General features: G+C 48.0%; 1 protein-coding gene across 10 annotated transcripts in view; it reads right to left on the bottom strand.

Annotated features, from left to right (window-relative positions):
• Pgap2 (post-GPI attachment to proteins 2) overlaps positions 1 to 14,241 on the bottom strand; it is a 28,834-nt gene that overhangs the window by 1,269 nt on the left and 13,324 nt on the right. Inside the window, exons 2-8 of one of the 10 annotated variants that reach the window (XM_021167290.2) lie at positions 13,977 to 14,125; positions 13,219 to 13,330; positions 10,636 to 10,811; positions 5,854 to 6,026; positions 956 to 1,208; positions 747 to 853; positions 72 to 180 (exon numbers count right to left, since the gene is read on the bottom strand). In XM_021167290.2, coding sequence (XP_021022949.1) covers positions 72 to 180; positions 747 to 853; positions 956 to 1,208; positions 5,854 to 6,026; positions 10,636 to 10,811; positions 13,219 to 13,330; positions 13,977 to 14,007 — 961 coding nt within the window. In that variant the 5' untranslated portion in view covers positions 14,008 to 14,125. Of the gene's footprint in view, positions 1 to 71; positions 181 to 746; positions 854 to 955; positions 1,209 to 5,853; positions 6,028 to 7,078; positions 7,264 to 10,635; positions 10,812 to 13,218; positions 13,331 to 13,558; positions 13,714 to 13,905; positions 13,926 to 13,976; positions 14,126 to 14,241 lie in introns of those variants that run through there. The other 9 variants (XM_021167280.2, XM_021167281.2, XM_021167288.2 and 6 more) reach the window with 9 other exon arrangements.

Below are 14,241 nucleotides of genomic sequence, written 5' to 3'. Positions count from 1 at the left end.
ACCAGTGCCCACTACCAAAACCACACCGTTGCTCTGAAGTCACTTATTTACAGATCCCAGCCTGGCCTCACCTCCAGCCTCACAATACATGTTGTGCCGGAAGTAGACAGCCAGCGCCGAGAAGAAGGAGATGAAGTTGATGACGAAGAGCCGCTGTTTCCAGCTGTAGGACTTGCGATCCTAGAGAATAGGCTATCTGGTCACTCTGCAGCTTGTTGGGTATATATTGGTGGGCTTCCATCTTAGACTCAGTTCCTAAAGATTAGGATTCTACCCACACCCCCACTGGTTGCCAAGATGATCATGGAAGGGGTAGTTTACAGCAGGGGCAGCAAGAATGATGAGCATTAGGATCTGGGGGGCAACAAAGCCCAGGAGTAGTGCTATCCTTGCCTTTCCCACTTTAAGTTCACCCACCAACCCAACACTTTCAGGTTCTGTGGGGCAAAGAAAGGCCACATATATGGTTGAGGTTATTACAAACCAGTCCACTGACAGTGTTTCTAACCCACTGGGCGTGGCTGCTACCCTTGATTTTGGCCCCATTTCCAGCTTCTATGCATTCTCCAGTACTACCCAGACGGTTGAGTCAAGCATTCTCCACTTTCCAAGCCTCGGCCCAAAGCCCCATATCCTTCTGCTGGGTTCCTATTAGAAAGTCCTTTGCCACCCGTTATTACCCACATCCTGAGGTCAGATGTCCTTTTCTTCTGGGCCTCCTAGTGCCCAATAGGGGTAGACCGTACCTCCTGACTTACTGTGTGCTTCTTGGTCAGCCGCCAGAGAATGCAGGTGAGGAGCATGTAACCGAGGGATGCCGCGATAAACACAATGAAAGCATTCTCGTGGATGGCTGGAGGGAGAGAGGAGGATAGACACCACCCTCACCCTTAGGCAGGATGGAGGGCTGCGCCCGCTTCCCGTTCCCTTCACCCCTCCCTGCCCAGGCACCCACTGAAGTCCTCGGAGGAGGAGACGTAGGTGAGCACGAGCAGCGCGAGGTTCTCCACCACATTGAGACTGAAGTTAATGCGGCAGAGAAGGCGGTAACCCGGACACGGGGACGCACAGCTGAGGTAGTGGTTCCAATAGGCGAAGGCTGTCAAGAAGCGGGGTGCCGAGTGCAGGCCAATGCAGAAACGCCACACGTAGCGTTGGGGGACCTCCCCACCAATGGCGGAGCTCACTGATGGCAGGTAATTGGGCACCTAGAGAGTTAATCCGGGAGTCTAAGCATCCCCTTTGCTAGTCTGGCCCACCAGGACAGCCTTCTCACCCATCCATCAAAGCCACTCCTTTCTTTTTCAAGTTCTCCTTCTGGTGCCCTCCCAAGCCTTCCACTTCTAGGACTGACATGTTTATTCCCTGGTCTGTCTGGGATTTAGACAAGGGTGAGGTGACTATCTCCATTTTTCTTGAAACTGGAACCTACACGTTTGGGCAGGTTCTCCTGTTGGTTGCTGGGGCAGGGCCTGAATAAAGAAGACTCTGTGGGCATCCCAGGATTCCAGGTTTGAGTCCCAAAGACCAGGATGAGTCACAGACCTTCCGGACTTTCCAAAGAAAGTCTTGCTGAGCTGTTCCTCTCACTGCTTCCGGCTCCACTCATTCCCCTAGGCAGGTGCACCAATGTGTAGAGGATGCTATGAGATCCAGAGGGGAGCCAGGAATTACAGGTAATCCCTAGGCTAATCATGTAATTGTGTTTAAGGAAGTGGGATCTACCCAGGCAGTGTGGTGTTGCACACCTTTAATCCCAGCACTCAGGATGCAGAGGCAAGCAAGGTCAAGGCCAGTTTGGTCTACAGAGCAAGTTCCAGGACTGCCAGGGCTACACAGAGAAACCTTGTCTCCAAAACAGAACAAAAACGAAAAAGAAAGAAAAAGAAAGGGATCTCCTGAGATCTTCTAAGAAAACAGCCCTGCTGGGTGTGGTAGTGCACACTTTTAATCTCAGCGGAGACAAAGGCAGGCAGACCTCTGTGAGTTCCAGGCCAGCCAGGGCTACCAAGAAGCCTGTCTCAAAAGGAAAAAAGGAAAATGACCCTGTCTCTGTGTGCCTCTTCTCCCCATCTTTTCCATGTGCCTAGAACTCCTCGTTCTGTGAGGAGCTGTGGTCCTTAGGCTTGATGAGAGACAGGAAGGTAACATTCACAGAGCTGGAAGGACTCGTGTTATTTGTTTGACAGGCAAGATGATGATGGGGGCAAGTGAACAATGGTTTAGATGGAGCTAGGAAACCCAGGGGATAGGACAAGGACCTCTTGCATGACAGTGCTTTGCAAATCTTAACACACATGAACTCATTGTAAAATTGTGTGCCATGCAGGCCTGGAAGGTGAGAGTTGCTTGTGTAAAAGATTCCAATACCAGAAGCTGCCAACCCACTACCCATGCTTTCTACAGACACTTTTACACTCGTAACAGCCAGGACACTGGAGAGCCCAGCAACTTAGCAACTCTGCTCTACGTCTGAAATGTCCAGTCTTTAGGTATTCAGAAATAGTTTTGGAAACTCCACTCCTTTCTTCTAATGATGCTGAATGAGCCTCTGGACTGCTGGGATAGTGGGCAATGCTGGAGGGAGCTCCCAGGGAATGGGGCAGGTCATCCAGGGACTTCACAGCCACCAGAGCACTGCCAGAGGCAGCCAAGTGCAGAGTACTCAGAGAAGCTGCTCTCAAAGTGGGATCTGCATCCCACCTCTGCCTTTATCAGCAAGGTGGTCTGGAGCCCCAGTGTCCTCACTGGCAATGTGGTTATAATGTCATCTATCTTATATGGGATTTATTTAACTTTGTTAAAGTAATTAAAACAGAGTCTCACTATGATGCTCCAGCTGGCCTGGTACTTGCTGTGTAGACCAAGTTGGCCTTGAACTCACACAAATTCACCTGAGAGTGCTAGGATTAAAAGCATGTGCTAGTATTCCTGGCTTTGCAGGGTGCAGACCATCTGCAGTGTCAGGCCCACAGCAGGTATAAGAGTGATGGCTTCCTTGAAAAGCACGAGAAAAGGCTGTGAGCCAAGGGATTTCTGAGTCTGAGAAGACCACTTACAGGGAAAGGCAACACACCGGACAGTGAGTGCGACCTCTTCTTCTGCCTTTACAGCCTCTCTGATGCCCTGAGGGCTTAAAGGGGCTTTCCTGGAATATTCATCCTGAAGACAACTTCCCAAGCTCAGGTATTTAGCAGGAAATAGGACCAGTTTCTGAAGGCTACTGACTGAGAGAAAGAGAGAGCTACTACTGTCAGGCTGTCTTCACACGCTTCTTTCAGATTAAAGATGAGGCAGGATTTTAAGAGTAGAGACTGCCTCATCCATAGGATGCAAATATACGCCGATCATCATTCCCACTTCCTTTCCTAACTCACTTACTGTGCCAGTAACGATCTCAGAAACTATCAGACACCAGATATACACAGTTCACTCCAAACATCCCTGTAAAACCAGCGCTAAAAGCACCGATGGGCAAAGATCCTCATTCTAAATAGGGAAGTAGATCAGAAATGCATAGAGGGAAAGTTTCAAGAAATTCCCCTAACCAGGGTTTGGAAAGATAGCTCAGTAAAATGTTTGCTGTACAAGCATTAGAACTTGAATTTGAGCCATAGGTCCCAGGTTTAAAAAAAGCCAGGCACAATGGCATATACTTAAGAGTGCCAGTGCTGAGGAGGAGTGGATCCTCAGGGTCCACTGACCAGCCATCATAGCCAAATGAAACTGTCTCAAAAAGCGAAGTGATGGCTCCTGAGATATGGTATGGTATCCTAAGGTTATCCTCTGGAGAGTACACACACACACACTCATTCTCTCTCTCTCTCTCTCTCTCTCTCTCTCTCTCTCTCTCTCNCTCTCTCTCTCTCTCTCTCTCTCTCTCTCTCTCTCTCTCTCTCTCTCTCTCTCATGAACTCTATCGGTTTACTGAATGAAAGAATAAATCTTCTGGCCTCAGGCAAAAGCTCTACCCCCAACAGACACACACATGCTCATTATAGAAGGCTTATCTACCTTCTTGTTCTCCATCCCTTACCAACCTGACAAAACCTCCAGCTCCTGATGATCCTATTTGCCCCTCCTCTGGGCGCCACTCTCTAGTCTGTGTCCGCACAGTCTCTGTCTCAGCAGTGGTCTCCTGCAGCATGAGCCACTGAACTGGCATTTCCATTCTATCCTGATTCCTTTTTTTTTTTTTTTTTTTTAATTTATTTATTGTATGTCTGTGAGTACACTGTGGCTATCTTCAGACACACCAGAAGAGGGCATCAGATCCCATTACAGATGGTTAGGAGCCACCATGTAGTTGCTGGGAATTGAACTCAGGACCACTGGAAGAGCAGTCAGTGCTCTTAACCACTGAGTCATCTCTCCAGCAACCCCCCCTCCCCACTACCACCTATGCTTTGTTGTTTTCTTTTTTCTTTTTCTTTTTTCTCTCTCTGTATAGTCCTGGCTATCCTAAAACTCACTCAATAGACCAGGCTATGGGGCTGGTGAGATGGCTCAGCAGGTAAGAGCACCCGACTGCTCTTCCAAAGGTTCTTAGTTCAAATCCCAGCAACCACATGGTGGCTCACAACCATCTGTAACAAGATCTGACTCCCTCTTCTGGTGTGTCTGAAGACAGCTACAGTGTACTTACATGTAATAAATAAATAGATCTTTTAAAAAAAAAAATAGACCAGGCTGGCCTTGAACTCACAAAGATCCACCTGTCTCTCCCTCCTAAGTACTGGGATTAAAGGAGTGAGCCACCACCACTAAGCTTGGTCTCCCTCTTCTTGATCCCTATCGTTTTTCCAGCCAGAAGCTAGAACTTCTAAGGCACAAACCTGATCACGTCTCTTACTGCCTAAAATCTTTCCACAGTTGTTAGCCTGGCACTCACAATGATCCGCCCTCACCTCCGCACAGTCCAGCAACAAAGTTCCCTCCTTCAGGAAAGTTATCTTCAGTGTCTAAACTAGGTTAAATGTCTCCTCTGAGCCCTACAGTTCCCGTATTACAATAAGAATCCCAATTCAGGGTCAACAAGATGCCAAAAGACACCAGTTAGGTTCTCAGCATCTACGTCAGGCAGCTCACAACTACTTGTTACTCTAGTTCCAGGGGATTTGATGCCTTCTTCTGGCTTCCATGGTACCTGCCCTTATGTACACATACATAGACACAGACACACATATAAACAAACAAACAAACAAATAATTCCAATTCACTATATTATAATTGTACCCAAGGACCATCTCTTGTGTGAATTAGATGCTAAGAGCAACTGAATATTCATCTCCATACCTCTGACATACAGCTTGTACTCCTGAGCCCTCAGGAAGGACCTAGTAGAGATCTAGCAAGCAGGAAGTCTATCCTGGTTTCTAGCTAGCCTGAGTGAGCACAGGTTGTGGGGCCCAAGACTGCCAGTAGAGAAACCAAGCCTGAAGACTGCAGAATAGAGATCTGATTAGGGATTCCCTAATCTGAGCTAAAACTACTTGTTACTTATCCTGGCTCCTGGCCTCTTATACACCCTTAGTCTCTTGATTCCTCTAATCTAGTCTTTCTTCAGCATCTTCCTCCTTCTCCTGACCAATCCTACCCAGCCACAGGTCCTCCCCTTCCCCCACTCCCTCACCGTCACCACACTCTGCTCCAACTCCTCTGTATTTTCTGTCATCCTCTTCCAACTCTACTCCTAGAGTCCCTGCCTCTCATTTCTCCATTCACCCTGACATGCCTCACCCCCAACCCTTTGTCACTTTCCTTTTGCTGACCTCTCGCCTACTTGCTGATTCTTCCCTTGCCACTACCTCAGAACCTGCCCCCTGCCCCGGGTGCTGGGATGCTGGAACTCACCCCACAGTCAGTGGCCACCGTGTACTCAAAGTGGAACACCAGAGACCAGATGATGCAGAAGAAGAAGCCAAACAGGGGGAAAGTGATGACCCACCAGACAAAGGCTGTGAAGCGGAGCCGGAACACGGTCCCATCAGGGTCCAAGGCCGCAGAGAACATCCTGTAAGGAGTAGTCCAAGCAAGGCAAAGGGCACAACTTGAGGCCTGGTAGGATACCTGAGCCTGGGGAAGTAGAGCCTTTTCCAGAGCTGGCACAAGGAAAAGCCAGAACATAAATGGAAAGAAGGTCAGAAAGGAAGAAGAAGATGAAGAGAGATGGGACAGAAGTGGCAGAGACAGGCAGGGGCAGCTCTCAGGAACCATGGCACACTGATACTCTAGCTCCACATTTTAAGGAACCTAGACAATAGAGGGCCCCAGGGGCCTGAACACTGGAACTGTGAGGACTTCACTTCACAATCACCATCCTCATGGAAACCGAAGAGAAGGTTCAGGAGTGGAAAAGTTATTCGTCCCATCATACACAAGAAGAGACAAAGGCTCAGAACTACACCAGAACCAAATGCCTGGACTAAAGTCTCTTGTTATCTAGCAGCTTAAGGCTCTAAATTAAGGACCTCTAGCTCAGACTAGCTCAGACCTCCCACTGACCCTGACTGATCACATTCCTCCTTCTCACCCATGTTCAACTGGGAACAATGAGAAGGTCCTAGGACCCATTTCAGAAGAACTACCAGCCATTCCACCCCCAGGCTCTAAGTGAGCCAAGCCACAGGTCAGCAAGCACTGTGATTCTGTGGAGCCTAAATGGCCATTCCTGTCCCCTCTGAGAGAACTATCTGATCCAATTCAAAACTTGGAAGAATATGAGGGTCTTGAGAACCTTCTCCCTTCAGCTTCAGCTCAGTATACTGAGTCCAGCCCAGGAAGCCTCCATCCAGGTTAAACACCCCAGGAAGTTGGTCTTTCCCACTCCTTCCCTCCTGGCAGAAAAGTAACCCCCCGGCCCCCCACAGTCCCTATGGCCATGATCACCATGGCTAATCCAGGGCTCTCTTTGGGGCAAGCGGAGGCAGAGATCTGGCTTTGGAGTAAAAGTTCTAGGACCAAATCTTCCCTTGGATTCCATACTTCCTCCCATGAAGGAGGAAGCAGAACCCAGTCCACCAGACTAGCTTCACATCAGGAATGGGGTGGGAAAGGAGGGTGGTCAAGAAACACTTACACTGGGTGCTGCAGAATCCTCGGATGGGACTGAGGACTCCAGTCAGACTGAAACTGCTCCGGACCGGAGGGTCCCACCCCCAGGTCCTCAGGGCCTGCCCTCCGCCCACAAAGCCAAGTTCTCCATGCCTGCCCAGGCACACAGCCTTCTCAAAATCAACAAGGCCACCTCATAAATCCCAGAACACTGTGCAACTGTAAGAAGTGATAGTGACTAAGGTCAGCCCACTAAGCTTCTTTGCCAGGCATGGGGGCGGAGACCTTTCTAAATATTGTGCTAGGAGTGACGAGAAGGCTTCTAGAAAGGGAAAAAGAGAAAGAAAAAAAGGGATCTGGCTCATTTTTTATTGCACATGACTGGGTATGTGCTTAGATCCACTAAGAGAACTGACTAGCCTGTATTAAGAGAGTCAAGAGGCCAGTGAGATGACTGAAGGGTAAAAGGCCCTGTCATGCACCCTAATGGTCTGAATTAGATCCCCAGAACCCATGGAAAGGCGGAAGGAGAAAACCAAGTCCACAAAGCTGCCCTCTGACCGAAACACATGTACCATGGCAAATGCAGGCGTGAATGCATGTGCTTATACACACATAAAGAGTAACTAAGATAGAATCAGATTCAAAAGAGTTCTAGACAGGACTGAATATGGGCTATCAGTGTCCAGCCTGTATCCATACAGAAATAGTTAATGGTAGCTTGGGTTGCATCAACAGCAGCCTGACAGCAATAGGAATAAATAGTATTGCTTGTGCCTGTACTGCCCAAGCCAGCTGAAGTCCAACTATCCAGATATGGCACAACAAAGACAACACAGTTAACAACTGGATCCAGTCCAAGGACATAGTTAAGGTTGTCAGGAGCTTATAGACCCTATCCTGGAAGCTCGCCTGCAAAAATTAGAGCTACACTCCTCAGATGGACTTAGGTGCCTCTATTACTGTCTTCTCATCAATGCAGGCCTGATGTAAAACCAGGAGGAGAGCACAACTCCATGCCTGACACAGAAGAGCCAAGACCAGGGCAGGGACTAGAAAGAAAATCTATGTTGTCTGGGCACAGTAGTGTGTGTCTTTAATCCCAGCATGTGGGAGGCTGAGGCAGGTGGATCTCTATGAGTTTGAGGCCACTCTACTTTATGTAACAAGTTGTAGGTCAGCCAGAACTATATAGTGAGACCCTGTCTCAACCCCACCCCCAACCAAATCTATGCTTCTTATTTAAAAAAAAAAAAAAAGTGTGTTCATTGCTAGTTACTAAACCTCCTTAAACAGGTTACTTGAAGGGTAAAGCTCCCTGTTACTTGGGATGTATAAGTAGAGCTGATGTCATTAGTGATGGGAGTGTTAGGCTGGGTTAGTTACTTTATGCCTAGGGCTGGCCCTTCCTCTGGGATATTTTGGGTAGGAAACTCAAAGCATAAATAAAAGCTTAAATTGTATCCAACAAAAGAGTCCCAGGGAATGGGGATGAAATATTCCCAGGGCCACTAGGCCAGCAACTAACCTATGCTTTAGTTCCCTAACTAGTATACCAAGAGTGGGTAGTGGGTATCAGGTATGCTGAGGTCATGGGTCCCGTTAGCCCTCAGGGCCAGCCAGAAGGGCAGAGCAAACAATGTACTGTTTAACTTATAAGCTGTAAAAACTTTATATTTTTGTTTGGACTACCTGCCTTTCCCAAGGCACTAGACTGGGAATCATATGTATTTACTCAACAAATTCTTTTTGACTCAGTGCAGTGTTTGTTCTCATGGAGACGCCAGTATGGTGAGGAAGACAGATTCAGATACGGTATGAGAGAAATGTAGGCAGTAACACCAAGAACAGTAGGCACTTATAAGAAGGGGTTACGTCTGACTCAAAGAGGCCAGGCAAGGTGTTCCAGAGGAGGAAACACCTTACAAAGGATTTTCAGGACAGACAGAAGTTAGGTAATGAGAATACATGATGCATTATCTGAAGTAAGCCCTAAGGCAGGAAATGATCTTAGATCACCTAACTCACTGGTTCTCAACCTTCCTAAAGCTGTGACCATTTAATATAGTTCCCTATGTTGTGGTGACCTCCAAACATAAAGTTATTTTGTTGATACTTCATAACTGTAATTTTGCTACTTTATGAATCATAATGTAAATATCTGATATGCAGGATATCTGATATGTGACACCCCCCCCCCCACAATGGTTGAAAACTGCTAGCCTGGCTGCTCTCTTTCCTCCCAGTCCTTTCCTTCCATTTACTTTTATGCATTTATTGGAGGGTAGGGATGAGATAGGGTTTCATTCTTTAGCCCAGGTTGACCTTGCTTTCAAGTGAGTCCTCCTGCTTCAGTCTCCCCATTGCTGGGATTACATGCAAGAGCCACCACCTCTGGTTTCTCTATCCCCTCTGTGATCTCTCATCAAGTATCATGTCTTCAAATTAGAAAGAAGACTTTCAAGTCATATTGAACAAAAGCAGCAGGTCATCACCCCAAACTCCCATTCAGAATCCTCTGCTAGACCTAGGCTTCCTATGGGGCAGATGGTCTTTTACAGGAGGTGAGGGTCATATAAAGGCAGCTGCCTGCCGGGCCTTCAAAGCTCTCTCTAAGGCTAGCTAAGCTCCACGTCCAGGCTCCCCCTCACCTGGGGCCCTGCCTATTTATCTCCTGACCCACCTCCTAACCTTATGATCACTTACTCTTTCTTATTCTCTTCCTCGTCCTGTTTTAGACCCTTTGTACTCCCAACCCAACTTCCCATGTTGTCTCTACCTGGACTCTACCCTAGTCTTAGAAAGGAGCAGGGCAGACACCATCAACCTGTCTATAGACATAGAAACTGATGCTCATTCTCTAGGTCTCAGGAAGCACTGTCGATCAGTGAAGGAAGAGCATAGCAGACATCGACACAAGTATTACCCCATTTACTCATATTTTATGGAGAAACTCAAATCTCTCTGCATGGCTCAAGTACCCTCAGAAGACATGGAACCCACCGTAGAACACAGTCATGCACATAACTAGGTCTCCACACAGTTTCACTCACACATACAACCATTCTTGAAGCCATTAAATATAGGCATGTCCCTCACAATCACATACATGCACAAAACGGCATTCCCACAGACACAGGCATAAGTCCAAAGTGACACACTGTGAAACCTACATTGTCCTTTATCCCAGTCCCATCCATCCCCTCCCGCTCCAGGAAACCCTGGAGCTCTTGAACCTGTTCCTCTATGAAGCAGTAATTGGATTCTGGGTTTTTATTTCTTTGTTTGTTTTCAAGGCAGGGTCTTTCTATATAACCCTGCCTGGCCTGGAACTTATATAAAGATCAGGTTTGCCTCTAACTTTCAAGTGCTGGGATTAAAGACATGAACCTCTATAACTGGCCAAGGTTCTGAGTTTGGGGGCTGCCCAGTTTTAGTAACCCCAGGCCCTATAACTCTCATAGAACGTAAAAGGAACCTAACTCATGAGACCTCGATTTACAAATAGCCCGCCCCCACCCAGTAGCCCATGAGAACTGGCTAACTCTGTCAATATAAGCCGCCAGTGCCCTCCAAGCCCTACCCCACAGTGTGTAGATGTTGTCTCCTTGAAGTGAAAGAGCAGGGACCACAGGATGCAGAAGAAGAAGGCGACAAGTGGACAGCATACAGTGATCAGGGCCACCATAGTGAAGCGGAGCCGGACTAGGGTCCCATCCCGGTCCAGTGTCAGTGGGACCTGGTACATCTTGTCAGACCTAAGGATGGAAGGTGTGTTGTCAGGGTTCTAGGCAGCAGGGCTGAGGGTGCAATGGTAATGCTAGCACTCATGCTCAATTCAAAACTCAGGAAGTCTGAGGAGACTCCTAAACTTTGGCAGCTCCTGTCCTAGATAAGGAAGTCTCAGAATCCCAAGGCAACACTCAATTTCCGTTTCTGAAGGAAGACAATGAATTCCATCTATACTAAGATAAAGCTTGAAATAGATTGGAAGGCCTTCTCTGCAACTCTCTGCCAGTCTAGATAGGCCTTGGACTTCATATTATCTAGTCTTTCACTGATTCAAGAACCAAACTTAAAACCCGTGGCCTGTGCCTATCTGCCCACTCCCAAGCCTCTGGCCCAGCCTCTTGGTTCTCACTGCTTCACTCACCTGTGTAGGGCCCTGCTGCACCTTCAGGCCCATTCCAGACTCTGGGATTGCAGGCACAGCAATCCAGTGCAGTAGGGACTCCATAGAAGCTGACAGAACCTCCATCCCATGATTGTCCCTGCCTGCAGCCTCATGTGCTCTAAGGGTGAAAGGCTTTGCAGAATCAGGCCTGGTGATAGCCTGGGCTTGCTGTGTGCAGGTCAGAGCTGCTTCATCAGCTTCTGGTGGCTTCCCTATAATACCCAGTGCCTCCTGAGATGAAGTGAAGGCTCTTGAAACTTATTTTTCCCTCAGACAAGAGTCTGCTGGAACATAGTGGTGCACACTTTTAATCCCAGCACTTGGGAGGCAGAGGCAGGTGAGTTTGAGGTCACCCTGGTCTACAGAGCAATTACTAGAATAGCCAGTGCAACACAGAAAAACTCTGTCTCAAGACACCAGAGTGGGGGAGGGGGTGTAGCAAGAGATTGACTCTAAAGTTCTAAAGTCAGGCACTATAACAGCTCAGTACATACTAATAGCCCTGGCCCAACCCCTCTCGGTGTACAGATGTATAGAAGGGGAGGTAAAGCAAGATCCCACCCAGGATCAGCAGTAAGGAAATGCAGGGTCCACAAAGAGCTATATATTTCAACTGATTTTCTTGATCCCTTTCTCTCTGGACCAAAACTCTAACCAGGAAGGTCAGATTAGAACTGGAATGAGCAAAAGAGAAAAGAAGACATATACCATACATCTATACCCATGAACCAGTCTGCCTGTTCCCATTGTAAAGATGGAGAAACCAAGAGGGAGAGTCTCTTCCTCATAGCTGAGCTTGGGGAAGTCGTTCTCAGAGTTTAGGTTTCTTGGTGCCAAACTATAGCTGGCTCCAGATACATAAAAACCGGCCCTTCTGGTCTCAAGCCATGACTCTTTCTGGCCCCACCCTTAAATAGAACTCTGATCTCAAGCTGGTCTCCTAGCATTCCAGAAACAGGTGGGCACACCTCCACATTTTCCTTTGCCTTTCCACCTACCTCTCTGCCAAGTAGCCCGACCCAAGTTCTCAAGTTCTTCCTCCCCTTTGGGGCAATAAATATTTGGTCAAGCATCTCCCTGGGAAGTTGGAAGTGGCATTGATGACCCTCCCAGATCTCATCCATTCTCTAGATAGGGCCCTACACAAGAGCACTGTCGCCAGCCAGCCCACACCTAGATCTGAAGTAGATTTAACCCAATCCTCCTCCTAATGCTCCTCCCCAAAGCCAGCGGCTCTGTATCCCGTGAACCACTGGGATCCTCTAACTGAAGACCAGATCTTACCCCGGACCTTACCCCATGCAGGGTCAGTGTGTGTGTGTGTGGGGGGGGGGGGGTGGCATTCAAGGACAGTGTCAGAAACAAACAGAAAAGATAGTTGCTTCTACTTCTTGGCAGTGTGCCTGGCCTCCCTTTTACATGTATGACCTTGGACAAGTCACCTAACCATCCTGGGCCTGTTTCAAATTGTAAAAGAGGAAATCACATGGTCTAGATTACTTCGAAGGCCTCTCCACCATGGCCACTGTTGATATCTCAGTTGGAGGAGCCCACTATCTTAAATTCTGCTCCTAGGCAACCTTAAGTTCTTCATTGGCACTACTTAGTTGATTTCATTTTATTTTAGTTTGTGTGTGCACGTGTTTATGTACACTCTTCCAGAGAAAAGATCTTACTGTGTAGCCCAGGCTTGCTGGAAACTCCCAATCCTTCTGTCCTTGCCTCCCTGTTGCTAAGATTACAAGGCTCTGAAAACTGTTTTTGTAGAAGTATCACCACTTCATATCCAAAGTCCCTAAAAATCTCACTACCACACTCCTGTCAGAATCTACATTCTGAGCTCAGTACTTGATATACAATATCTCTTTTAGTTCTATTTATTTTAGGAGTCGGTGTTGTCCTCTGGGTTCCCATTTCACAGAAAAAGAAACTAAGTCCCAGAGTAGGTTAAAAAAAAAAAAAAAAAAAAAAAAAAAAAAAAAACCACTTACTCAAAGCCACAAGCTAGTAACTGGCAGAGCTGGGATTCAAAACTAGTCTGAGATTCCAGGGCTCCCCCACGCCTCCATCCGCAGTGCCTGGAGGGATCTCGAGCAAAAGGCCCTGCAGAATAAATGAGGCAGTCTTTAAACCCAGCACACCTAGCCCTGCCACCGAGTGGGCAAAAGCAAGACAGTTCAGCACCTGGATGCCTGCAGTTCCCGGGGTTCTGAGTGTGGGCACAGGCGGGTAGGCACCTAGACCGCAGGCCTGCGGAGGCCGGACCTCGTGGCGGGGCTCCCAAAGTGGCGTTACCCTGTGACCCAAACTGACCATTCCCTCCTTACTCACCCAAGTACTGGTGGATAGGGGGCCGTACCCCGTAACCAGTGGCGCGGAACCGGGAGCCCCAGCCCGGCCCGGGGGCGAGTGGAAGGGGGCGGGTCGCAGCAGCAACGGCGTGAGGCGGGGCCAGTGCTCTGGGGTGGGTCTTAAAGAGGAAACTGGTCCCGTCCAACACTTGCTCCTCCCCATTTTGGGGACGGGGACTCCTGGCTTTCTTTATAATCTAGTGTCTCCTCAAGCCAAGCTTCCCTAGTAGTTCGGCTCTGTCCCCATTATTTTTGAGTACGTGAGAGCAGTCAGAGGGCCAGGACACATGGTTTTGAAATGTTGGATAAGTCACCTTGTCATCTTACCTCTGGCTGCATGCCATCACCTGTTGAAAGAATGTAAAATTAATTCAATGGGGCCCAAATTCTTTCATTACCTGACCCGATTCTCCAGTCCTCTACGCTCATTCTAATCGAATTATCCAGCTTTGCACTTCTGAAACATTAAGCCAAATTTGCCCCAGCCTTGGCAATTTTCCCTCAAACTTTATTCCCTATGACCGGCTACAGCATCCAACAAAAGGAGCTGAAAAATAAAATAAAATAAAAATAAACCAAAAGCCACATTGCAGATAGATCATCTAAGCCCATCCCAGAAACTAAGGGCCAAAGCTGTTCTCACCTTTTATCAGAAGAGGGAGC

Source organism: Mus caroli, chromosome 7, assembly GCF_900094665.2.
Source record: "Mus caroli chromosome 7, CAROLI_EIJ_v1.1, whole genome shotgun sequence".
NCBI lineage: Eukaryota > Metazoa > Chordata > Mammalia > Rodentia > Muridae > Mus > Mus caroli.
Note: the sequence above shows the minus strand (reverse complement) of the source record. Positions and strands in the feature narration are given on the sequence as shown.